Consider the following 25230-nt stretch of genomic DNA (forward strand, 5'->3'; position numbering starts at 1 on the left):
GCCGGTGCTGCCCGGGGGCACTGGCGCTCTGCTGGTGCGCAGTCTCTGTTGGAATGTATTATTCATCCACTGGGAGAGGGGCTGGAACAGAGCTCAGACCAGAAAACCCTGCTCCGGTCTCTGGTGCGAGAACAGAGAAGCATCTGTGGCTCAGACTTCAGCTCCGAGCTCTGTGTCCTCGGCACATTTATCTGCTCAGCCCTCTGTTCTGTATTCTCCTTTCTAGAAGTGGGCTATTAATAGTATCTGTTGTGAAAATAAATGAGATAATACAGGTAAAGGCCCTTGGCATAGTGCTTGCTGCTTGCTAACATAATTCCTTGTAGTTATTATTCATACAATAAGCATTTATTGGACACCTGCTGTGTTTATGGTCACCGTCACTTTAGGGGAAAGAAACAGAAGGCTTAGGTCCCACCACACCCCGCTTATACACACTTGGATAGTGCATCACTCATCTGTTTGTTTGATTCGTCAAATTAGCTGACAGACACATCGAATGCCTACTCTTCGCCCAGCACGCAGATTGCACTGTGTTACTGCAGTTTCTTGTCCGCGTGTCTCACCATTGTGAACTCTCTGAGGGCCGGGGCCATATCTTCGTCATCTTCACATCCGTGCCACCTGACACAAGGCACTTCCTTGATGCACAGTAGAAATTTTGTATGCAAGAGACAGGACAAGCTGGTGTGTTGTCCTTTTTTAAAAAATTTTGGTAAAATACACAACATACTATCACTTGGAAGCTTTTTAAGATGTACAGTTCAGTGGCATTAAGTACTTTCCCAGGGTATGCAGCCATCACCACCATCCATATCTGGAACTTTGTCATCATTCCAAACAGAAACTGTCCCCATTACACTGAACCATCCCTTCTCCCCTCCTCCAGCCCCTGGTGACCATTAGTCCACTTCCTGGTCTCTGTGAACTGAATTTCCATGTAAATGGAATCATGCAGTATTTGTCCTTTTGTGTCTGGCCTCTTTTGCTCTGCATCGTGTTTTCATGGTTCATTGTGTTGTAGCATGTGTTAGAATTTCATTCCTTTTTAAGGGTGAATAATACTCATGGTGTACGTACACTGTGTTTTGTCTGTCCCTTCATCTGTTGGTGGATATTTGGGTGGTTTCTGCTTTTTTGGCTATTGTGAATAATGCTGCTATGAAAATTAGTGTGCAAGTATCTGTTTGTGTCCCTCCTTTCAGTTCTTTTGGGCATATCTAGAAGTGGAATTGCTGGATCATATGGTGATTGTATGTTTTAACTTACCGAGAAATCACCGGTTTACATTGTGGCCGGCAACGCATCAGGGTCCCTATTTCTCCACATCCTTGCCAACCCTGGTTCTGTTCTTTTCCTTATTATAGCCATCTTAGTGGGTATGAAGTGGCATCTCATTGTGCTTTTGATTTGCATTTCCCTAATTACCAGTTCTGTTGAGCATATTTTCATGTGCTTTTTGGCCATTTTTATAACCTCTTTGGAGAAATGTCTCTTCAAATCCTTTGCCCATTTTTATTTACTCGTATTTATTTTTTTTTAAGATTTATTTATTTCTTTAAGTAATCTCCACACCCAGTGTGGGGCTCGAACTCACAACCCCGGGGTCAAGAGTTGCAAGTTCTTCCGACTGAACCAACCAGGCACCCCCCCGCCCTTGCCCATATTTAAATTGTCATCTTTTTGGTGTTGAGTTGTATTTACATTTACTCTGAAGGAGCAGTTTTTAAAGTTTCCGGAGAAAGTATATGTTTTCTACTAGTCTGAGTGTTTTGTGTGGCCCAACCCTGGAGGTGACTGCTAAGCTTGCTGATGACTTCCTACCTGCAGTAGAAGAAACAGGAAAGAAGTGGACAAGGACTGTCCCTCCCCGTTAATGCTGGCAGGCCTGACCCTCCCGTCACACAGTTTCTTCCCTTGTCTTCTAGGCCATGGGCATCAATGACCTGCTGTCCTTTGACTTCATGGATGCGCCTCCAATGGAAACCTTGATCACAGCCATGGAGCAGCTGTACACCCTGGGGGCCTTGGATGACGAGGGCCTGCTCACTCGCCTGGGCCGCAGGGTAGGAGCCAGACTGGACTTCTGGTGCTCTTGGGGACAGTCCCTGGCCAGCCTTCCGTACTCTTTGTTCTGTGCAAAATCAAACTCTGAGGCCCTCGGTCAACTTTGAGTAGAATTCTAGATGCCTGTTTTTAAACTGGGATTTTCCCCTATCCCTTAAAATTATTTCTTTACAGAAAAAGGAATTCTGTCCATAGTCAGTTTTACTTCAGGATCCATGACTGAGTCTAGCCTTAATTTTGAAAGATGTCTGCAAAATTCCCATCTACCCCAATAGTAGTTATGTTCTTGGTCACATGCATTTCGTTGAGGTTTATTTGGGAAATTAAAAAACAGCCTCGTTCTGATGGAGACCGGCAACTCCCATCATCACGCTGGGGTAAAGGTCCCGTGGGCTGGTGCCCGCACGGACCGAGCAGCGGCTGCCGCTGGTCAGTACAGCTGCGTCTTCCGCAGGGCAGCAGCTGTAGTCCCCGCTTCTCCCTCTAGATGGCAGAATTCCCTCTGGAGCCGATGCTGTGCAAAATGCTGATCATGTCCGTGCATCTGGGCTGCAGCGAGGAGATGCTGACCATCGTGTCCATGCTGTCGGTGCAGAACGTCTTCTACAGGCCCAAGGTGGGGAGATCAGGCTCACGCTCAGGTACGGGGTGCGGTGACGTTGGGTTACATCAGCCTGTTGCCACCGCAGTGCTTTGTATGGACACTCGACAGGGCCCGGTAGGACTCTCTGCAACTGCTAAGTGCTCACTTAGCGGCTGGTGGACAGAAAATGATCCTCCGCCCCACCTCTTGGCAGGATAAACAAGCCCTCGCAGACCAGAAGAAAGCCAAGTTCCACCAGACCGAAGGGGACCACCTCACCCTGCTGGCCGTGTACAACTCCTGGAAGAACAACAAGTTCTCCAACCCGTGGTGCTATGAGAACTTCATCCAGGCTCGCTCTCTGCGCCGGGCCCAGGATATTCGCAAGCAGATGTTGGGCATAATGGACAGGTGACGGCCGGCGACCTGCCCCGTGTCTGAGTGGGGCCTGCTTGACTCTCCTGTCTGTTCGTCTCTCTGTCTCTCTGTGCGCCTGAGAAGTTAAAGGCTCCTCACATACGCCTTTTCCTCCAGCTCTTCCGTCTTTGTTGTATCCATCCCCAGGCTAGGTTACAGCTGAGAATCACTTCAGAAAGTTCCTGAGAAGGTTACTTCGGAGTAATTGAAAAATGCTTTGTTTATAAGCATCTGGAACATTATAGGTTGAATTGAATAAAATCTCTGGCTCTTCCTGCATCCGTCTTGCCCACTGTAGAGCTGCCCCTGTGGTACACGTAGGGCTGGACTCTGGGGACCCAAGGTGGGGGTGTTGGGCACCATCATTCCGGAAGATAGAACTTCTGATTGCGGAGTAGTCTTGCATCTTTATCCTCTCTTGATCTCTTCTCCTGCTAGACACAAGCTGGATGTGGTCTCCTGTGGCAAGTCCACGGTGCGAGTGCAGAAGGCCATCTGCAGTGGATTCTTCCGGAACGCTGCCAAGAAAGACCCGCAGGAGGGCTACCGGACGCTGATCGACCAGCAGGTGGTCTACATCCACCCTTCCAGCGCTCTCTTCAACAGACAGCCCGAATGGTAGGTGGGCAGGACGCGGGGCCGGGGGCCAGGGGCCGGCGTGGGCAGAAAGGACCTGCAGCTGTCCCAGCACTTTGCGTTCAGGTCTTCGCCCAGCCCGGCCTTACCTCCTCTAACATCGCTTCCGTTTCTAGAGCGGCAGAAGCCTGACATAGGTGCGGTGTCAGGCCCATTCGAGAGAGATAAACTCATAGGGCTGAGAGCCTAGGAGGATCTAGAGATCATCTAGTGAGACAGTTTAAACAAGTTTTTTTTTTTTAAGATTTTATTTATTTGTTTGACAGAGAGAGACACAGCGAGAGAGGGAACACAAGCAGGGGGAGTGGGAGAGGGAGAAGCAGGCTTCCCGCGGAGCAGGGAGCCCGATGCGGGGCTCGATCCCAGGACCCTGGGATCATGACCTGAGCAGAAGGCAGACGCTTAACGACTGAGCCACCCAGGCGTCCCTAAACAAGTTTTTTTTAAGTAGCACTTAGACTGTTACGCACCCTAACATCAAACTGCGGTAAAACCATGGGGTTGTCATGCTAGGAGGGGTTGGAGATGAGAACCCTGCTGCTTGGCCTGCCCCAGCCCCTGCGGCAGCCCCCGAGGCACCTCTTCAGGGCCCCAGAATTCTGTGGAGACAGCCTGAAAAACCACCCTCCCATCCCACAGAGCAAGAAATCCAGGTCCAGAGAAGAGGTGTGACTGGCTTCATGTCACTTAACTAGTTAGAGCCAGGACTAGTTAGAGCCAGGACTAGTTAGAGCCAGGACTAGTTAGAGCCAGGACTAGGACACATCCTGACAGCTTTCTTAGAGCTAGAGGTGTGCAGCTCGTCAGTATTGGAGCGTGGCTGTCATAAACAGAGACTGTAGCCTCCTGAGGGGCCCCACCGGGGAGGTGAGGGGGTAAAATGCGAGCTCAGCTGAGGGCCGCCAGGGACCACGGGGACTGTGAGTGGGGCCTGCATGGGAGGCTGCAGCCTTCTCTCTGTCCCCCACTCAGGGTGGTGTACCATGAGCTGGTGCTGACCACGAAAGAGTACATGCGTGAGGTCACCACCATCGACCCCAGGTGGCTTGTGGAGTTTGCTCCAGCCTTCTTCAAGGTCTCCGACCCGACCAAGCTGAGCAAGCAGAAGAAGCAGCAGCGTCTCGAACCCTTGTACAATCGCTACGAGGAGCCCAATGCTTGGAGAATATCCCGGGCCTTCCGCCGGCGCTGAGGGGCGAGACTTCTGTGTCTGTCTCTCCTGCAGCGGTGGCCCAGGGCTTGGACTCACTCTTACGGAGGAAAAGCTGGTCCTGAGGATGCAGCTGTCCAGTGACTATCTTCCCTGGGCCTTTTCTAAACTTGACTCTTACTTCTTCCCTGGTGGTAAAATAGAAACAGAGATTTCTGCCTGGTTCGACCAGAGCCTCCAGCCCCTACCACCTCAAGGCACTGTGGCCAGTTGGGGCTCACGGCCGGCGTGGGAGTACAGGGCATCATCTCCATGAAATGGGCAACTCCTGTCGCCCTAGGAGGGAAGGGGAGTCTCGAGCATCTGACCCCCAGGCTCAGTGAGGGCCTGACGCCCTAGCTGGGACTCCGGAGGAGGGAGCCACGAAGCTCACTGCCAGTGTTGGCCCCACTTCCCGCCCCTGTCCAGCCCCTGTCCTGCTTAACCTCCTAGAAATATTTATTTTCTTAAGGAAACATAAATGGTTTTCTGTGGCTGTCTCTTCTAGCTGGAAGGTTAGGATATTGGCCTGGGCTCAGGGTGGGAGATGGGTGGCTTTGGTGCACGTGATGGAAAGTCCCCTGTAACCAGAGCTCTGGGCCTCTTGGGGCTCAGAGGTGACGCATCACCCAGGCCTGCAGTCCTCTCTCTTGACGCCCGCGCAAGCCCGGCTCTGCCACACGGCCCCGTGATGAACCGCATCCACTGCCCTGGTCTGGGCGCCTCAGTGGTCAGATGCCGCACGCTGAATACAGAAACTCTCCCGGGCTACCTCCTCTGCACGCCACCCAGGGGGCGGCGCGTCCTTTCTCCTTTTGAAACATGCAGGCGACGTCACAGCTTTTATTTTTTCCCCCCCTGGGGTCCTCGATGGGCTTTAACAAAGGGTTTTTCTGGTCAAAGCCTCTCGTCCCCCACCACAAACAAAACCCATAGAACCCCTCTCAGAGCCAGTTTGTACTGCTCTTGCTGAGTGGGTTTCTCGTAGCATTTGGCTGGGGAATGGCCGCCTCCCAGTGCCCCTCTCACGGTGCCTGAGGAAGCTCTCGACTGGGAAAATCAGACAGATGCTGCCAGGCCAGGCAGTGGGGCTTCTGGAAAGCGGGTCTAGGTGTGGAGCTGGTAGAGAAGCCCCTGGGGGACTGGGCACATGGAATATTATGGCCTGCACTGCCTCCCCCATCCCTATTCTAGTAAGTTCTGAAATGATGTAAATACAACAACTACTGAGTTGTACGCCAGATGCTGAGACTCTAGGATGTAAATATAGGCTGTCTTTGGGCAGCAAACTGACCACCCTAAAGACAGTTCAGAGAGGATGCAGCAGAAAAGAGGCCAGGGTGTCTGCTGATGGAAGTCCCTGCCCTGTCCTTGAGCTGATTCTGTTCGAGTGCTGCTCAGAAAGCCCAGGCCAGTAATTATGGGCAGGGGGTCTTTGTGTGTTCACCTTTAAGGCCTTACAGGGAGAGACAGGCAGGGGCTTACAGAGGAAACCGAACGTGAAGCAGGGGCTAGGCACCCAGCTCCTAGTCTCCAGCTCAGGAACAGACTCCAGGCTTGGCAGCCGCCTGCCCCACTGAGTGACCAGGCCTGGGAGGCATGGGCACCTAGGAGATCTTAAGGCCCTGGGGGCGGGGTGGGGAGGTTTGGGATTTCAGCTGAGGCTGGGAAGGACATGTTTAACAGGCCAAAGTGAGAGACAGCAGGGCTAGTCATCTTTTGTGGGTTACGTGAGCGAAAAGGACCCTAGCTCGGTGGGTGTTCCTTGAACATCTACCCCAAGAGCTGGGGTCACTTCTCTGCTCTGTCAGTATGGCTAGGGGTCTGACCTTCAGACTGTCTGTCAGGAAACAGCATGGAGGCAGCATTGTTGAGCCTGCTCAGAGGGAGAAAGGAGCCAGATTGGGAAGGAGCACTTGTCTGCTGCTCCCACACAATGGGGCCCTTGTTTCTCTTCCTTGAAACAATATTTCCCAGAGATTGAGTGACAACCCAGGAGAGGATGTGGGTCTCCTGCAGGGAGCTGGAATCTTCTAGGCCATTCACCCCACCCCTGCAGGAGCCTAGCTCCGGAGTTTCCTGCCCCTGCGCATGTGCTAAGTGTGCTTGTGTATGTGGGGGGATCATCCCCGTGCTGCGTAAACTGCTCCTCGGTCCAGGGCTCACCTTCATCCAGTCCGGAGCTTGACTGCCTCCTCTGAGTACTGGCCCTCCAAGGTTAGGGATTTGAACAAAGAGCTGTGAGGAGTAGTGTGTTAATAAACACTTCAGAGGGTAGAGGTCACAGATCTCAGGCGGTGGATGCCATTTCTCATCCAAATCTCTGTCACTCCTTTACGCATACTCAGGACCTCAGGGTTTCCATGGACTTCTACAGCTTCCCACCGAGACAGTCTGGCTTTAACGTGGAATGAAATTATGTATTTTTAAAAAACATGTATATTTTTTAAAACTTGTATTTTAAAATGTTCTGTTCCTTGCTCTAAATTATGAAAGTTGATGTTTTCAGTTTCTAGGAAAACAGTAACGTTGCTTTTTACTTGTGGGTAGTGGTTGACAGGCATCCGCTCCTTTGAGGGCTCAGGGGCTGGGGACCCAAGCTGCTCAAGCCTTAATGAGGGCTGGGCTGGCACAGCCTTAGCAGGGCTGCAGTTCTGGTTTAACGAGAGCATTTTCAACCAGAGCCTGGGTCTAGAACCTTCCATTCTTCCCCTCATACCTGGACAGTTACCCCTTGTCAGGTCTACTCCCTCCCTTGGTGTTACCACTTTCTCAGCTTTGGCTTTCCCATCCACCCACCCAGGCCCCAGCCTTCTAGTCTCCCCTAAATCTGGGGAAGGAGCCTGTGTTTCTACTCCCCTTTCCCTGAAGACCCAGGGTCGTTCGCCTTCACTGGTCAGAACACAGGGCTCTCCCTGCACCCTCTTGCCTGGGTGCCTTTCTTCTCTCCCCATTCTCCAGGTCCTCTCCGTATAAACTCTTGTCCCCAGCTTCAGCAAAAACAGAAACCTGGAGCCACAGCAGAAGCGGGGGGGACACACAGTTGGGGTATAGACATGGGTAGCGCGATCATGGGAAGAGCATCACGGAAACCATAGGCCAAACTCTGCCTGAGGAAGCCCCAGGAGGGCCTCCAAGCTCAGCCCTGTCTGGCCCCTGCCCAGCTGGTAGACAGCCGGTGGCCTGGGGGCACCAGGCCAGATTATAAAGTACCCGTCAATCATTATTTCAGGATCCTGACACAAAAATCCTGGAGGAGGATAGAACAAGGGGGAAGAACAGGTATCACTGAGCCCATTTTTCAGAGGAAAGTTAGAGGTCAACTGTCTTCACCCAAATCCATCTGGGAAGCTAAGTGTCAAGGCCAGGCCCCAAACCCTGGTCATCTGCCCCAAGGCCAAAGCTCTTTCCAACCCCAGGTCCTTCCTTCTCCCATCGCGGCAAAGAGGACACGGGACAACTAACAGGAGAAGCAGGGGCCTTTATTGGGGTCTGGCAGATGTGGAGGTTGGAGGTTAGAGGTGGACTCCCAGGCCTGGGCCTAGGAAAAGGCAGAGAAGAGGCAAAGGGCCCTAGAAGCAGGAAACCCAGCCCTCCCCGCCTCCACCCTGCAGCCCCTCCCCCACCCCAGGTTCCTTACTCCAGCCTCCCCCTGCCTCTGGGAACACAGAGCACCAAGAATGGACAAGCAGGACCCTCCAGGGCCACAGCTTGGAGCGGAGTGCAGGATCCAGGGTTCTGTCTGCCCACAGTGGGAGATCTGGGGAGCTCAACGTGCCCCTCTCCACCAGGACAAAGTGGGAACGCTCCTTCTCTGTCCCCCAGAACAGAGCAAACTCTTGTTCTCTGTGTGGGGGGAGAGGAGTGCGGCTTGGGCCTCTAAGGGAAGAGGCTGGAGGTGACGCCCCCAGAGGAGCTTCTAGACCCCACCTTTTACACTTGCAGCGTTCTCCATTTTTCCTTCCCATCAACTCTGGTGAGCAACTCAGAGTCTGGGCAGGGGCGACTGATGGGCCAGTGGGGATCTGCTCCAAAGACATCTGTGGGTTTCAGAGTGAGGGTTTCCCCAACACCCAATTCATCTATATGTACACAGGGCGGCAGGGGCGCAGTGGCCAGGGCTAGTAAGTGTAGCCGCCCTTGGGGCCAAAGGCCTGGGTAGGGCCAGCTAGCTCCGGGAGGTAGGCAGGGCTCTCGTCCAAGTGGGACAAAGGGACTGTGTCCTCCTCACTGACCGGCCGGTCACACTCGGCCTTGAGGGCTGGACGCTGATTGTCCGGGAAGGCCAGAGAGAACAGGGCCTCGGGCTCACACACAAACTTGTACACGTAGCGCTCGCCGGCCACCTGTGGGAAGAGAGGGGCTGGGTGGGCCTAGCTCTCCCTCCAGGTCGGCGGGGGACAGGGGGACGCCGGTCCAGCAGACGCGTGGGGCGCGTCTCTCTCCTGCGCTGGTTCCTCCGAGAGGCCCGCTCCCTGCACACTTCCTGTTCTCCAACCGCCCTGTCTCCACACTTCGGGCTTTTCAGTTACCGTGTGGCACTTTCTTGGGAGAGGGAAATCTTGGCCACAGTTTCTCATTCCCTCTGACTGGGGCATTATCTGCTCCCACAGACTTGCTGAGAAACGCCCCCCTGGCCCCGTCATCTTCCCATAGCTGCTGCCCCTCACCCTCCCATCCCTGGGCCCCCGGGCCCCCCACCTTCTGCATGATGCCTTTCTCGTAGTAGTATCGGAGCGAGCGGCTCAGTTTGTCATAGTTCATGGCCGGCCGGTTCTTCTGGAGGCCCCAGAGCCTGGCAACCTGGGGACAGGACAGTTTTGGGATGGTGGTGCTAGCTCAGCAGACAAAAAAATGGGGAGGCGGGGGGACAGGTCAGAAAAAGCACCTGAGATTGTCGGTACAAAATGGGAAGCTGGCCCTGCACGCTACACAGCAGCCCCCAGACCCAGGCCTGACGAGAATTCAGGTCAGGTAAGGCAGCTCTGATGGGGAGGCCTCTGCCACATTCCCAGGTCCTCGTATCTCCAGGCCCCAAAGATAATGGGAGGAGAGGTACGGAATCTGAGAGGCCCACCTCCTCAGGCTCTATTAGTTTGAACTCCATCCCCCGGCCGGTCCAGGCAATGAAGTGGGCATTCGTTGGGTCATCCAGCAGGGCCACCAGGAACTGCCACAGCTGCAAGGCCCCCCGGCGCTGGTAGGGCGGTCCCTCTCTGAATGCACCAACCCCTTCCTGCTTGATGTCTCCTGGGGAACACAGAAAACAGGTGTCAGGTTTGTGCCTTCCGGTGCCCCAAGCAACCCCTTCTCCTCTCCGCAGGGGTAATGGGATTCCTGGGGGGGGGGCAGGTGGGGACACAGAGGGCATGGCTCAGATCCTGACCCTCTCATGAACAGTCACTTCTCTGACCTTCAAATTTCTCAGGAACGACACAGACATCATCTGGGAATGGTCGCAGAGGTTTCTCATAGCCATAACCTTGAGGAGGAAGTTGGGGGTTATTCAGATCTGGGGGGTTCACTGCTATGAGCCCCCAGCGTCCAGAGGGACTCCTGGCCAGGAGACCCTCCCCGACAGCAGGACTCCCCCCTCCAACGTGGAGGGCTTGGCAGAGAGGATGGGGCTGCCTTACCCATGGTCCCGTCACCTGGAGAGTGCCCAGAGAAACCCCCTGTGTGAAGGTACATTGATGCACACCCAGGGACATCTGGGAGGGGAGGAAAGAAGGCTGATGTTACAGGTGACTGCGGGGGGAGGGGGGGTGGCAGTCCTGCCCATATTCAGGCACTTCTTCCTGCCAGCCTGCATTCCGGTTCTTTCCCCAGCTGCCTGCCAACCACCAAAGCCCAAGGCAAGTTCACCCAGAGGGAGTGCAAGGCTTGAACCTCTCAGCTTGGAAGTCTGGGCCAGAGGGCATGGCCGGCAGCAGCTGGGCTGGGCAAAGCTGTTGCACAAGGCCCAGGATTCCAGGCAACAGCTGTTTCCTGTGAGTTCAGGGGGGAGGCGGGAGGGGAGGGATGAACCTCCGGGGAAAGGGTTCAGTGTCCATGCCTAAGACTCCCTTGGAATGGGCTAACCTCCGGCCAGCAGGTCGGGTTCCTAGCCGGTTCCTAGCGGCGTGTGCATGTGTGTGTGTGCGCGCGCACATGCGTGCAGGCAGGGAGGAAACAGAGGAGGATGGGGGTTGGGGGAAGACCCGTAGGGAGGGAGGTGGGAGGGAGAGCGAGAGAGCACACCAGAAGGTATCTGGATCTGGGGAAGAGGCGGTGGGCACTGGGCCGTGTTTTTTCAGGTCTGACAGCAGAGCGCATTCACCCCCTTTTCCTTCCATTCCCTAGGATTGAAATAGCCCTACTCCACCTGGAGGAGGCAGGTTGCGTGAAGCCACCCGTTCAAGTTCCAGCCCCTTCTCGCCCTACCCCCTGCACTCCCACCTATGAATGAGATGGTGAAACCCGACACCTCCGGGAGGAGGCGGGAGGGTGGGCTCATTCATGCCTCCATTTTGTGAATGAAATTCCTGACTCCATTGAGAGGAAGCTCAAGGGGGAGGGGCAGGAGTTCAAGGGCATGTAACAAGATCTCCTCCGGTCTACATCCTTTGAAGGTCAGCAACCAGAGCGTTTCCCTCCTCCTTCCTCCACCTCACAGCCAGGCCCGGCTCAGCGTATGCCCCACGTCGGAGAGGCGCACCCTTGTGGTTTCACTCGGGCAGCCCGGGGGTCTGTGGTTCATCCCCCTCCCCCTAAAACACTGCACTGCAGGAGATGGGAAATTCGAAAGATCTAGCCTGCCCTGAGCCTACTCTAATCTCAGTATTTATTTTTCTCACACGAACTTGCTGATAAACTCAAATTTGGGGATGGTGACAATGTAACAGAAGCCAAGGTTTTCTGGGTCCCTCCTAAATGAGAATGGCCCTCCCTTGGCACCGGAGGCTTTGCATTCTAGCTGGCCAAGAATCTGGCTGAGTGCCCCTCACTCTTGTCAATGGTCAGGTGGAGCTAGAGGTCAAAGCAGCCCTACTTTCGTACCCAGCTCCATCAGCCTGGAGGCTGGAACAGTAACCCTGCGTTCCCGCTGGGAACGAGGAGCCTGGCTCCTTTCAAGTTCATGTTTCTCTTCATTCAAATCCGTTAGTATTTTTAAGCTTCCGTGGGGACGGGGACCAATGACACATCCTATTCATCTTTGTGCCCTCCAACTCCACACAATTCATGCTCCCAGCCCAGCACTTGGGTCTCAGTAGGTAACTGTAACCTCAAACACTTGCCAGAGAGGAAAAGGAAGAGATGCCTCAACTTTCCTGTTAAACCACAAGCTGCCTGAGGGCAAGGAGCTGCACCCTCTTATCTTTTATCTGAGTAGAAGTGTGCCGACTGAAAAATGACAATTCTTTTGAATCTATGACCAAAAGGGAGTGGTTGGGTGGGCTGGGAAGGTAAAAAAAAAAAAAAAAACAAACACAAAAACCTGTAGGGAGACCTTCTGGGTGTCATGGAGCTCTTCCTAGGATCACATGCCACCCTCCTCAGCAATCCCAGCAAAACTCCTCCAACCCCCTTCCCCAGGAGCATTTCTTACCTGAGTCGTAGGCGAAGTCCGTCTGCTCCTGTTTGATCACCACCCCCGCCCCTGGGTACCTGTGCCCATTGACTCCACCCTGGCCCACCGGGGGCTGGCCTGCCTGTTCATACAGGGGGTCCAGGTATTCCTGCTTGAAGCTCTGCGGGGGGTAGGGCGGGCAGGGCTCCGACAGCTGGTGTGGGTAGGGGGCTGGGAGGGCTTCCCGGCCCCCTCCCTGGGAGGAGGTGAAGGAGTGGCAAATATCCAAGGGCTGCTGGAAGACAGAGCTGGATGTGGTTGGGTGGAGAAGGAAGAGAAGATTAACTTAAGCGGTCCCTGTGCCCGCCACTCCCAGAGCTTGCAGACTGGGCTCTGGGGTGGGGGGGTGTCAACGTCCCTTCTTCCCCACCTCCCCCCACGCCAGGTCTCTTAGGGGCAGCTGGAGAACACTCAGGGACTGAGGAAGAACCGGTGAGACCTGGGCCCACAGGTTCTGTGGGCCTCCTTGTCTCCTTACCTCTGCTCCCCGAGGTACCCGTGGCCAGGGTGGGGCTGGGAGGTGCCAGAGGATCTCAGGAAACTCCGTTGTTCTGCCCGGGGGAAGGGCTGCAGGGGCGACTGTCCGGGGGCACCGGGGGCAGGGGACTTGATGGCGATTTGTCTAGGGGGGTCATAGGCACTGGAGTTGAGGGGGAGACAGGGGTGAGGGGGCAGAGAAGCTGGGCGAGCATCTTTGAACCCTTTATCCCCAGAGAAGGAAAAGCAGGGCACGCTGGGAAAGGAATGGCATGAGCGACGGGGGGCCCCAAGTGAACTCTTTCTCTCCCTTCTCGTAAATCCTGAAAATGGGTATAATCCTGAGAATGCCTCTCCCCAGCCCACAGCAACTGGGCTGGGCAGGAAAATGGCTTCCTCCAGTGGAAATGCTCTGCCCGGGCCTTAGCACACACCCCTTGAGCCCCCTGCTGCCGTCTCCTGACCACTGGGAGGAAATCCTGAGCCGCGGGGCTCCCTTACAGGGGCTCAGAAATCCTTTGTGTTGTCTAACTTGCATCCCATTGCTGCCTTTACTCCTCCCTCCTCCTCCCTCCTCCCCTTCCGCGGGCTGGGCTGGGGTTCACCTGGAATAAAGGCACTGCTCGCCATGGTGGTAGGGGAGTGGCAGCTTCCTGCCGCAGGACAGGGCCGGCTCTGCGCGGGGACTCTGGGGCTCCTTCTTGATCCTGGTGGTGGGGCTGTGGAAAGCTACTGCAGGAGGGGGAGGAGGCAGACCAAGGCCAGAGAGGGTCACAGAGGACGCAAGGAGAGCTCCCCACACCTTCTGCTCTTTGAGCACCAGCCGGGAGATTCCCTGGGGCTCAGTTTTCAGAGACTCCTGGTCAGACACTTTTAAGGGCAGTTGGGCTATTTACACTATGTCTAGTTTTATACGTCGGGCTAATGTCCAATATTAACCAAAGAGACTGTCTAAAATTCAACATTTAATGCAACCCCAAACCCCCCAAAACACCTTTGTAGGCGTGAGCACCTCCAACATAGGGCCTGTGGTTTTCCTGAGTGCCCTGGAAAATTCCAAGGGAGAGACATGTTTTCTTCTTTGGGGCTATAAAGGATCTTTCTTTTTCTGGTTCAGGTTGGATATTCGCCCACTTGCATGTCAGCTGACTACCATTAAGCACATGCTCCTAATTATCTGTGAAGAACATTGGTCTTTCCTGTGGCCCCTGCTGGGTCCGCAAACTCCAGCCACCAGACTGAGCCGCAGAGCTGGTTCCAAGCGAGTGTGAGGTTCTGTCTTACGGTGTTGAGCCCAACGCCAGTGGACTGTTCTGTTATCGGCTGTTTTCCTTTATTTGTGCCTTAGTTCATTTCAACGGTGAGTGAAGACAGTTGAGAACGGAGTATCTGACATTAAAGCAGGGTTTCTCAACAGTGCACTGAGGACCTCTGGGCCAGATAATTTTTCTTGTGTGTGTGTGTGGGGGGGGGCTGTCCTGAGCATTATAGGGTGTTTGCAGCATCTCTGGCCTCTACCCACTAAATGCTTGTAGCACCCCACTCTCAGTCGTGACCACCAAAAAATGTCTACAGATGTTGCACATGTCTCCTGGGGGGGCAAAATTGCCCCCCCCAGTTGGATGAAAGTAACTTAGAAGGGTAGAACTGGGCCCCGCTGAACTGGTCCAAGCCCCTCATTTCAGAAATCAGGAAATGGGGGGAGGGGAGCAGAGAGAAGTGTCCACTCGCGGGGCACAAACCCTGATTTGAACCAAGGTCTCCAGCTCCCAGTCACTGCCTTGGTCTTGGCGTCCAAACCCAAGAATGGGGAGCCCCGTTCTTCCCCCTTTTCTTTAGGAGAGAACAAGTTGATCTTTTGTGATTCTCTATCCCTGTGACTCATTTCCTGCCCTCCCCCACTCCCCATTCCCTCAACCCAGGGCCCTCCACTCACAGTTTTCAGAATGGAAATCAGGAACAAACTGCTCATCACTGTCAGGTACCTGGGCTGCAGAGAGAGGTCAGAGGTGAGTCTGGGTGGCGGCCCCTGGATGGCAGCCCCCGGGAGACACCACTAAGGCAGGCCTGCAGATTAGCACTGGCCCGAAGGGGGAAACAGCCTTCCGAGGACTGAAAGTAACCCCACCCCAGGTCCTAGTGCCCTCCATCTCTGGGCTCCACTCAGACCTTGGAGGTAACGCTGCCAGTTCCCAGAACCTGTCTGAGCAGATTCCAGAGTCTTTTCCTAGATGCTTTGTCTTTATTCCCTGCATTTTTCGGAAGTGAAGGCAGCCCTGCCCCTCAGAGTTCACAAAACTCCCTCTCCGGGCTCCCAGCAGAGCCACATCTGGGATGGGCAGGCATTACATTAAGGGACAGGTCCATTATCCTGTGGACCTAGAATAACATGCGGGAGATTCTGAATCGGGGCTGGGCCCAGGAATCTGTGTTTCATACAACCTGCTGGGTGAACCCTGGAAATGGAGAACTTGGGAAAGAAGATGGAGAAAAGGGGGTGGCTCAGGAGAGGTGAATAGGAGGACAGTGGGAGAGGAAGTGGCTGGGGACATGGGCAGGTCACCGTGCCTCGTGTCTTCAGCATGTAGCTAGGAGAGAGGGGAAGGTGTGAGAAGCGCTCCCAGGGTGTCAACGGGGGCGGAGCTGGGTTTGGGAGTGAGGCCTCGATAGCACAGCAGTTCACCCGTGGCCTCCAACCTGGACCTTCGGGCTCTGATTTCTAGTTTCTTACCCTGGCCTCTCCAACTCCTTCAGGTGGGCATATGGCTGAGGACCACCCCTGACCCCAGAATCTGACCACTTTTGCCCCTCTCTCCAGAACAGATCAAAGCAGGAAGGGGAAGGGTAGACACCAAGAACTTCCTGATAGTCCAGAAAGAGTGGCTTGAAGGTGAGGGTTTGGAAGACGAGGAGACTGCTCTTAGAGTGGAAAATGGGGAAACTGACGGATAAAACAACCAGAGTCGAGAAAGGCTGGTAAGGATGAAGGACACGAGGACACAAGGCTGGGGGACAGCTTCACGCCTAACTCTGCCTGAACACACCCCAGCCTCTGCGGCTTCCCCATCAGCAGAGGCTCCACAGTTTCTTCCTGGGATTTCAGCCAGAGCCTCTGTTGGAACTCCCTCCTTCCATGCTCACCTCCTACAACAGGTGGTTCTCCACACAGCCGTCAGAGTGGTCTCTCTGCAAGAGAAGTCCACTTCCTTCTCTCCTTGCTTAAAGCTCCAACCCCAAACTCTTCCTCTTGGCCAGCCCCTGAGGTCCCACAGGGTCTGGCCTGCTTACCTCTCCCACCTGCCTTTCCTCTCCAGAGCTCTTGATTCCTCTTTTCCAGACCTTTGTCTGCCTGTTTTTTTCTGGCCACTGAAGGCTTAGCTCACTTCGTCACTTCCTCAGATGCCTTCTCTGACCACCCACACCAAAGTGGTCCATCCCGGCTCCTATCACAACCCATGTTTATTTTTGTCCTAGCGTGTATGCCTCTTCTTAATTTATTTACATTTATGTGTTTGTTGCCTACCCTCTACCTTCTCTGCTTGAAATTTAAGCTCCCTGAGGGCAGGGGCTTTAACTGTCTTGATGATTCCCCATGGAGGGGAAACAGGGTCTGGCTAAGAAAAGATACTCAAATGCTTTATTTGTTGACTAAGTAATAAACATACAATGACCCCGTCCTCAGGCTGGTGGGTGTCCTCTTGGTGGAACTGGGAGCAAGAATGGAAGGGATCCTAAGCAACCAGCTCTTCCTTCTTCCTGGGGGCTTCCCTGTGCCCCTACACAGGGTAACTATAGAGGCAGGCCCTCCCTCCAGAGAAAGCACACCTCACAAGAAATACTTTGGGCTGTGATTAATTGCTTGGCAGGATTCTTCATCAACTTGCTTTGAATATCAGAGGTGCCAAGTGCTTTAAAATACACATTTATAGGGGCGCCTGGGTGGCTCAGTCATTAAGCCTCTGCCTTCGGCTCAGGTCATGATCCCAGGGTCCTGGGATCGAGCCCCACATCGGGCTCCCTGCTCGGGGGGAAGCCTGCTTCTCCCTCTCCCACTCCCCCTGTTTGTGTTCCCTCTCTCACTGTGTCTCTGTCAAATAAATAAATCTTAAAAAAAAAAATACACATTCATAGATAATTGCCTTCTTGACAGAGGGATGGGACTGAGGGGTTTAAGAATCAGAAGCCACCAGCAGCTAAAGAAGAACTCCATGAAAAGTCAGCAGAAAACTATTCTGAAGTGATCGAATGAGTGAGCAGGACACGAAGTCCCTTGGCAAAGACAGGCAGGCAGCGTGTATGTGTTCAGGAACACAACTAAGGCACAAAAGCAACCATCCCCAAACTGATCTAAATCAAGAATCCCCAGTTTATTGTTAAAAATACGCATTCCTGGGGCGCCTGGCTGGCTCAGATGGTAGGTAGAGCATGTGACTCTTGATCTCGGGGTCATGAGTTTGAGCATAGAATTTACTTAAAAAGAACACACACATCCCCCGTCCCCACCCCCGGAGAGTCTAATTCCATAAGCATTGGGCTGGTGTCCAGGCATCTGTACTTTTAACAAGCACCCTCGGTGGCCCTTAAGAATAGGCAGGTTTGGGAAACACTGGATAAAGGGAAGGAGCAAAACCTTCACAGGGACGCAAGGGCCAAGCTCATCCCTGATGTGCCCTCTGGCCTGGCCACAGGCGATACCCCCAAAGCTGGCAGGATGGGGGTGATGGGAGCAGGATGAGCAACATTTACATCCCTATTACCTTGGCAAGGAGGGTCCCGAGGGCAGAGGAGGTGGAGAATGTGGGGGAGGCTGACGCATTCTGGGCCCCCTTTGGGGCTTCATTAACTGCCAGTTTCCACTGAGGTAATGGGCTGGGGGCATTTCCTGTGGCGTCAAAGGCCAGTTCACATGATGCTACAGAGCCCTAGGGGTCGTCTTGCCTTTCCTCCCACCTCAGGCCTGAAGGTCTGACCAGAACCCCCACACCCCGGCGGTTCCCAGAGGAGGCTACCCCCGGCACATGGACCGTACCCCAGAAGAGGTGCCATCTTCTTCCCAGGGCCAGGAGAAATCAGTCAAGACAAAAACGGGCTGCGGTGTGAATCCCAGTCTCTGCTTGGCCCCTCCCCAGAATACTGGCTTCTCGAACCAAAGGGACAGGATAGGGCCTCGCTCAGAGACTGCCAACGAGAATAGAAATAAGAACAGTGACACCAAGCCCCGAGTTCCTGGAGAGCAGGAGAATTTCTAACTACCATGTTCAGGCTTGAGAATATGCCACTCTACTTATTTGTTGACTTGGCTGAGTTCTGGCTGCCCAGCTAGTGTGCCAGGGGCTGCCCTCAACGCCATCCTGGCCCGAAGGCGGAGTTTACGTGCCTGGGGACATGGCAGATTAAGGAGGGGATGAGAAAAGTGCCCCGTCAGCATCATGCCCAGAGAGGAAAGAATTTAAGGGAACGTCCCTCCAATGCAGGGAGGCGGTGGGGGGGGTCAGTAGAAGAGAAGGGGCTTGGGAGCCTCCCAAGCTGGGCTCTGAGAGAACTGGGAGGTTAAAGCAGCCAAGCAGTTAAGCCCACCCCAGCTTGGCCACCTACCTACATCATCTATGTCCCATCACCTTTTCCCCTTCCTGGGGTCCAATCACTGGGTGAAGGGGTCTCTTTAGGAGTTCCAGCGGAGGTGGGGGAGACATTCTCCGCAGCTTCTTCTCCATTGTGTCACCACTGGCCTTGTCTCTCACCCTTACCCTGCCCCCACCCTGGCAGCCTCTGTACTGGAAGGAACCAGTTCTCTATCTATGGAGGGACATTTGTCCCCAAGAGCCTTCTGGAAGGGGAGGAGACAGAAAGATGTAGAAGGAGGCATTGTAGCTAGGAGAAACTGGGGGAGGGGATTAACCCCATCTCGTCCCACGGACATGCCGAGGCACCAGCGTGCACACACACGGATTCACACACACCCTACTTCCTTTTTACTACACAGCGGCACACGGGTAAAACGTATCCTCCATGCACACCCTTCACACACCGGCTCTCTTTTTGGACTTGCAAATGTGATTGGGGGGGTGGGAACCAAAAGGCAAAGGGACTGAAGACCTTAGAGGAAGCTTTGGGAGATTAAACCTTCTGAAAAGGGGAGCACAGACCCACCCTTTTAAGAATCCCCTAAAGCCTATGGATCTTCTCTTCATAGAAAAATCCATATTCCTTTGTGTATGGTGCACCCCTAACAATTTTGCACACGATATCGGAGGGCGTAAGGACCCCTGCAACCTACCCACAGAGCTTCCGTGAATCCAGACTCTCCGTTATAGATCCCAGCCTCATACAAAGGACATATGTGGCCCAGACGCAATGTTCCTTGCTACCAAATAGACCCAAGTCATTGTCCCTGAGGGTTCCCGAGGGAGGGCTCCCGACAAGCCTGGAAAGAAACCTTCAACCAGAAGCAGTACATTTTGACCCTAACCAGACACAGCTTGAGCTCAGCCTGCCTGAGCCCGGGTCTCCCTACAGCCGACTGATCCTTTCTGTAGCGACTCAACAGATCCCAGGCACCCGAAACAGACACACCCTCTTAGCCTTATCTTAACACCCCCCCCACACACACTATCTAGAAAAACCTCAAACCCAAAGATGTCTAAGCTGTCTCTCCAGAGCCCACTCACACTCACCCCTAAATAAGCCCAGACACCAGACTGAACCCACAACCCCATTCTTGCGGACCCAACCTGGCATCCCCCAAATTCTTCACAGCCCCACCCACACTACAAGGACCCACTGCTTCTCTCCAAATTGGGGCTTTAAAAAAAAATCAAACTTGCAGTGGGGTGGTTGGGTTCCGGCCCCCATTCCTCCTGATGTACCCCACCACTGGCAAGCTTCCAAAGAAGCTAGTCCCCCCCATCACCCCAAAGCTCCCTCTGGGCTCTGGGGGTCACTGACCTGGTGGGAAGAGGCAGGAGAGGAGGCTGGGCTGGTGCTGGGCTGGTGCAGGGGGACAGGGCCCCGGCAGCTGCATCTGTCTCCGCAGAGAGAGTGAGAAGCAGCGAGTGGCCTCAGCATCCCCCTCTCAGGCCTGGCCATCCATCGCCAGCTGGGAACCTGAGCTGCTCCCTCAGAAGGAAGGAGAGGGAACCAAGGAGATCCCCACCCCCACCTCCCCACCCACTGGATTTAAATGTACAGGGACTCCCAGGGCAGCAGCATGAAACACACACACTCGCCCTCACACTGACACATGCGGATAGACACACGTACACTCTCTAGACCCCCACCGCCAAGGGGTGGGGCTTCCAAGGGTGAGAGAGCGTTTTTTTTCCCTCCCCTTCCCATTCCAGACCCAGGCACAAATGGACCAGCTGCTGCCAAAATGCCAACCCCTGAGCCTACCCCTCCATCACAGCCCTGGGAGCTGCCCACTGTGGGGGGCAGAGGGACCCTCCGCTGGCAGACAAGAAGGCTGGCGAGCCAGACAGAAATCAGGCATTGGGAAAGGAAGTCTTTGAGAGACCGTGGAAACTGACACCCCTGCGTTCTTCAGCTCTAGCCCAGCTCCGGAACCTCGGGAGGAGGATGGGCAGACTGGGCACATGCTCTGCCTGTATCTTAGAGCTGGGCGCACGGGGCTTGCAGGGTCAGGAAGGTGTGTATCATTCCCTCCTCAGAACCCCCGGATCCCTCCAGCCCCCATACAAGCCGTTTGGCCACGAATTCCACAAAAAGTCTTGAGCGTTTGCTCTATGCTAAATAGCCGTTTTGTTAATACACATATTTTTTGGGATACCATGGTAGTCAAGACAGATAGTCTCACTCCAGGGTTCTAGTCAGGGGTCCTTCCCTTCTACCTCGGAGCTTTGAAAGATGGTTCCAGAGGAGCGGGGTTTGAGGTTAAGAAAATCACCAAAGATACCCAGGTGGAGGGATGGGGAAATCCTAAAGAAAAGCCCTTAGAAAGGGGTTCCTAGTATAATGGTTTCTTGTTTTTCAGAGTGTTAAAATAAAGGGACCCTAAGATGGGATATTAACCCTTCCCTCTCAGACTGTCTAAACACCATAAGCCTTCTACCTGCCACTCCACCAGTGACACCCTGAGGCCCCACAAAAACGCACCAAGGGATCCAACCAGAAGACCCTGAGAACACAGCTCCCTACCCAGAGGAGGCCCAGCTCCCGACCCCACCCCTGCCAGCTCGAAGTTAACCCCCCAGCAAACACCCTAGCCAAAGTAGGAGGAATTTGCCTGGGGCAGAGGTATTCAGGAGAGAAGGGGGAGGGAGGATCATTTGCCATCAGAATTACAATCAAGGCTATTTGTTGGGGAAGCCCTGGGCCCTCTCTGCCAAAGTGCTGCAAAAAAGAATTATTTAAACTTTTGTTGTGTTTTTGGCTCAGACAGTAAATTGTTTAGCGCTGGGGGTTGGGAAGAAGAGAAACCCAGGGGGCAAAAATCAATGTTTTGGCAAATCCTAAAGATAGGTTACAAATTAATTGCTCTTTCTCCACATCCTCCTGTCCCTTATCCACACACCCCCCCCCCCCCCCCCCCGGCCCCAACACACCAACACACACCTCGGCCTGGCGGCTGCTGCCAAACAAACTTTGCAAATGAAAATTTCAACCAGGAAAACGGGCCTGGGGCCAAGTTCCATTCAAATAAGCAAATACCCCACACAATGGTCTGATTCATCCCCAGGCCTAGTTACACAAGCCTGGCTCAGGGCAGAGAAAATAAATATCAATATAAGTGTCCACAATGGGCGCTGGGGAGAGCGGGGAGTAAGGGGACTGGGGGGGGGGTGTCTTTGGAGAGTTCCTTGAGGCAGGGAGAGAGGAGAAGTGGGTTAGGTTGGAATATCAGGGGTAGAGAGCATCCCCCGCCCCAATAATAGAAAAGGTCACAAAACTACTCACCTTCAGCAAGCCACGTCTCCTGGAAGTGACTGAGATCCTGGAAGAGATCTGAGGGGGTGAATAATGGAATTGGAGGTGAGGTGGAGGAGATGGTAAGAGGGAGGGAGCCCTAGCGAGCTGGGTGGTGACCGCCCCCCCTCTTGGTTGTAGGGGCCCAAGAATGATCAGAGTTCCTTGGAGGGGAGTCTTTTGGAGAACAGGGTGGGGGCTCCAGGATCAGCCCTCGGGGTGTGTGAGGTGAGGAGGGTCACGGTTTGTCTCGCGGGCTCTTTACCTTCGGAGTCGGGGGGCGGCAGGGAGCCCGGGTCCATGAGCTTCCCCTGCGGGACCATCAGCGCTTCGCGCAAGCTCCCATTTCCGGGCGATTTCTGCGGGGAAGGGGAAGAATGCCCCCGGGTCACCCTGAGGCCGCCCGGTCTGGGGGGGCGGGGCTGGGGTCCCCGGGTGACACAGGGGCCGGGCAGCGCTGGACCCCGTGGGGGCCGCGGGGAAGGGGCTGTGGTGCGGGGTGCAGGGCGGGGGCGGGAGTGGAGGCCGGCGCGGCGCTCACGCTGCAGAAGGTGTAGGGCACTTGCTGGTCCAAGTATCCGCCTTTCATCCTCCGCTCCATCCGGCCGCTCCCTCCGGCCGCACAGCCCGGGCCCCGCGCGGGGGCAGAGACCTGCGGGGGGGGGGGGGGCTGCGTTCGCACACCGTCCAGGGAAGGCAGCGGGGTGGGGGTGGGTAAGGGCAGCAGGGAGGGGCAGTCCCGAGGCTCTGGGTCCGACAGCAAAACTTCGCCGACTCACTCAGGCGATGGGGAGGTTTCCGCCTGCCGAGCTGAGCGCCGCCACCACTCCCCTCCCGCCAAAGGAGGTCCCACCTGCTCCTGGGAGCCGGGCTCGCCGTTTCGGCTGCTTTCTGCAGCCCTGCTCTGCCCAGGCTCGGTTACATAAGACGTGTGTGTGTGTGTGTGTGTGTGTGTGTGTGTGTGCGCTCGAGCGCGGAGGAGCGGGCGAGGCGCGCACCATTCGCACGCCCACAACTCCCGCACCCCCTCCAACCCCGAATCCCAGCGCCTCCCACCCCCCCGCCCTAGGATCTGCGGAGGCGGCGGTTAGAGAGTGCAGTGTGTTGGCGGCGAGGCGAGGAGGCACAGACGCTCTCCCTCCCTCCCCCTCCCGCAGCCTCACCTGAGGCCGGGGCGTCTGAGCTGGAGCCGCGGGGGGTCGCGAGCTTGCCCCGGGGCCGCACCGAGGGCCGCGGGGCTAGGCCGGAGCGAGGCAGCCCCGGCCCCAGGTCCCCCGCGCACCGGCTTGTTTTCCGGGCGCCGCCGACAGTTGTGAGCCCCGGGGAGCCGCTGATTGGTGCATTTCCTTCGCCTCGGCCTCGGCTCTCTTACCCCCCCCACCCCGTTCCCTTTGTTTCATTGACTTTTGTGAATGAAACCCCAGGGCCGGGCACGCCCGCCAATCCGGAGACTCGCCCGGCCGAGCCGTGGAGGGCGGAGTTTCCCAGACGCGGGGGCCAATCAGAATGCGGGGGCTGGCTCCCGGCTTCATTCACGGCTCGGGCTCCCATTCATAAAAAAATAAACTCCTCAGCGGCCGGAGTTCATTCATAAAGAGCTGAGAGAAAAGGAGCGAAGCCGAGGACCCGACGGCTTCCTTGCGGGGTTCCGCGGTGTCCCTGGGTGTGAGGCTCGGCGAGCTCCTCGGGCTGGCCCGGCTGGCGTCTGCACACGTCTCTGCATCTGCGTGTACGTGGGAGTGTGAACATGTCTGTGTGTGCGCCCCGCGGGGAGGCGAGCGGACTTGTGCCCAGAGGAACAATAATAACTAGCATTTATGAAGCGCTCCGCTTCCACGTGCTCATTTCATGCCCATAACCTGGCGAAGTGATTCCATTGTTTCCATTTTACAGAGATTGAGAATGAAAACTCAGTGAGGGGTGATGACTTGGCTGCAGTAACTCAGCGCAGCTGGGGTTTACAGCCCCCAATCTCCCACATTATCCTGTACAGCCCTTTGAGGCCACAGTTAAATGAATTAAGGCTTTGTGACAACAACTGATACACAGTAGGCCCTCAATAAATGTAAGTTAGCACGGAATCCAGGCTTTTCCTCGAGGGTCTACTCTGCAGAGCTGTTGTGTGACCCACTTTCTGTTGCTTGCAGCAGAAACCAGAGGCCCCCGAATGGACCTCTGAAAGTGCAGTTCCCTCTCAGCCATCTTTCCTCTTAATCCTGGGAGCAAACATAGGGTCTTAGGGATCTGATGACCTGGGGGTAGGACTGGTTTCAGGGCAGCTGGTCATAGGCTCTGGTCCCTTAATCATTCACCAATTCATTGGATAAACATTAATTGTGCCAGACACAGTGCTGGGTGCCAGGCAGGCAGCTGTGACCGAGACAGACCCCCAATAAGAGCTGGGCTGTTTAGGCTGTAGCCATGGGGGCACACAGTACATGAAGTCCCCCAGGCCCTTTTTCTGAGACAATCTCTGAGTCTACAGTCCATACACTCCTTTGAGGAGAGCCCGATTTTGCCCCCTGCCTACTTGTGATACACACTAGAGACTAGCTGAACCCCAGGCCAGTTGGGGCTGCTTTCAAAATTCATCTAACCTGGGGTGCCCGGCTGCCTCCGCCGGTAGAACATGGGGCTCTTTCTTGATCTCTGGGTTGTGAGTTCAGACCCCACATTGGCCGGAGAGTTTGTGTAATAAACAAACCACAAAAATTGTCTAATCTAATACTTCCACTTTACAGATGAGGCAGTGGCATTTCAGAGAAGGAAATGATACCGGTAAGCTCTTTAAGCTGCTCAAGGTTAGAACTGGGATTCGAACACCAAACCTCTAGGATCTAGGGCTATTTATTTTATTTAGTGTTCATTCCAGGAGATCATCGTGGGCAGATGAAAACAAACTTCTCTCTCTTCTCTGAGGAGCTATTCTTTGAGGCTCATGTCTATTGCCCCTCTCCTCCAAGAAGCCTTTCAGATAACCTGAGTCAGTTCCTAAAGGACCCCCCAACATTCTCGCCTATATCTCTGTTGTAGATGTCTTTCATTCTGCCTCATGGTCATCCCTAAGTATGGAGAGCTCTCCAGGTCCTGAGGAGGAGGTCTCTTTTGTCTCCTAAAATCTTCCCCAGCTGTTTCATGCTTAGGAGAGTCCCTTGAAATACTAGTTCAGTAAATAGGTGCAAAAGACCAAACTAATCGAGCTTAGCAGGAACCCTGCCCAAAGCAGGAGAGACAAGCCCCAGCAAATCCCATCTTTGGGCTGGATGGAACCAGCTTAGGGAGGAGCGTGTGTCTCAAGGCCAAAAGAAGTGGGGGAGGAGGACAGAGGAT

At 54.7% G+C, this 25230-nt stretch overlaps 2 protein-coding genes and 1 long non-coding RNA gene across 8 annotated transcripts in view; 2 read left to right on the plus strand and 1 right to left on the minus strand.

Moving 5' to 3' along the window:
* DHX8 (DEAH-box helicase 8) overlaps positions 1-7413 on the plus strand; it is a 30423-nt gene extending 23010 nt beyond the window's left edge. For both annotated transcript variants that reach the window (XM_036071305.2, XM_036071306.2), the window contains 5 exons: positions 1929-2066; positions 2555-2683; positions 2865-3061; positions 3506-3685; positions 4676-7413. In XM_036071305.2, coding sequence (XP_035927198.1) covers positions 1929-2066; positions 2555-2683; positions 2865-3061; positions 3506-3685; positions 4676-4895 — 864 coding nt within the window. In that variant the 3' untranslated portion in view covers positions 4896-7413. The remainder of the gene's footprint in view (positions 1-1928; positions 2067-2554; positions 2684-2864; positions 3062-3505; positions 3686-4675) is intronic.
* A 952-nt stretch (positions 7414-8365) lies between these two features.
* ETV4 (ETS variant transcription factor 4) lies at positions 8366-23261 on the minus strand. Of its 5 annotated transcripts, none has more exons than XM_036071308.2 (13): positions 23064-23261; positions 22442-22552; positions 22166-22259; positions 21892-21939; positions 14915-14968; positions 13584-13710; positions 12980-13141; positions 12481-12749; positions 10529-10603; positions 10306-10374; positions 9970-10142; positions 9594-9695; positions 8368-9238 (listed from the first exon to the last, which is right to left on the minus strand). In XM_036071308.2, exons 2-13 carry the CDS (start codon positions 22499-22501, stop codon positions 9014-9016), a joined length of 1458 nt encoding a protein of 485 aa, XP_035927201.1. In that variant the 5' UTR covers positions 22502-22552; positions 23064-23261; the 3' UTR covers positions 8368-9013. The 5 variants fall into 5 exon arrangements, with proteins under 5 accessions (XP_077921925.1, XP_035927201.1, XP_035927203.1 ...); XM_036071310.2 differs by lacking the exon at positions 23064-23261 and adding an exon at positions 22680-22823 and having other exon boundaries at positions 12980-13123; XM_036071307.2 differs by lacking the exon at positions 23064-23261 and adding an exon at positions 22680-22823.
* Positions 13690-17082, plus strand: LOC144380864 (uncharacterized). Its single transcript, XR_013445119.1, has 2 exons — positions 13690-14987; positions 15797-17082. It is a non-coding gene; the product is annotated as an uncharacterized LOC144380864 (long non-coding RNA).
* Positions 23262-25230: the final 1969 nt, after the last annotated feature.

Source organism: Halichoerus grypus, chromosome 2 (genome assembly GCF_964656455.1).
Source record: "Halichoerus grypus chromosome 2, mHalGry1.hap1.1, whole genome shotgun sequence".
NCBI lineage: Eukaryota > Metazoa > Chordata > Mammalia > Carnivora > Phocidae > Halichoerus > Halichoerus grypus.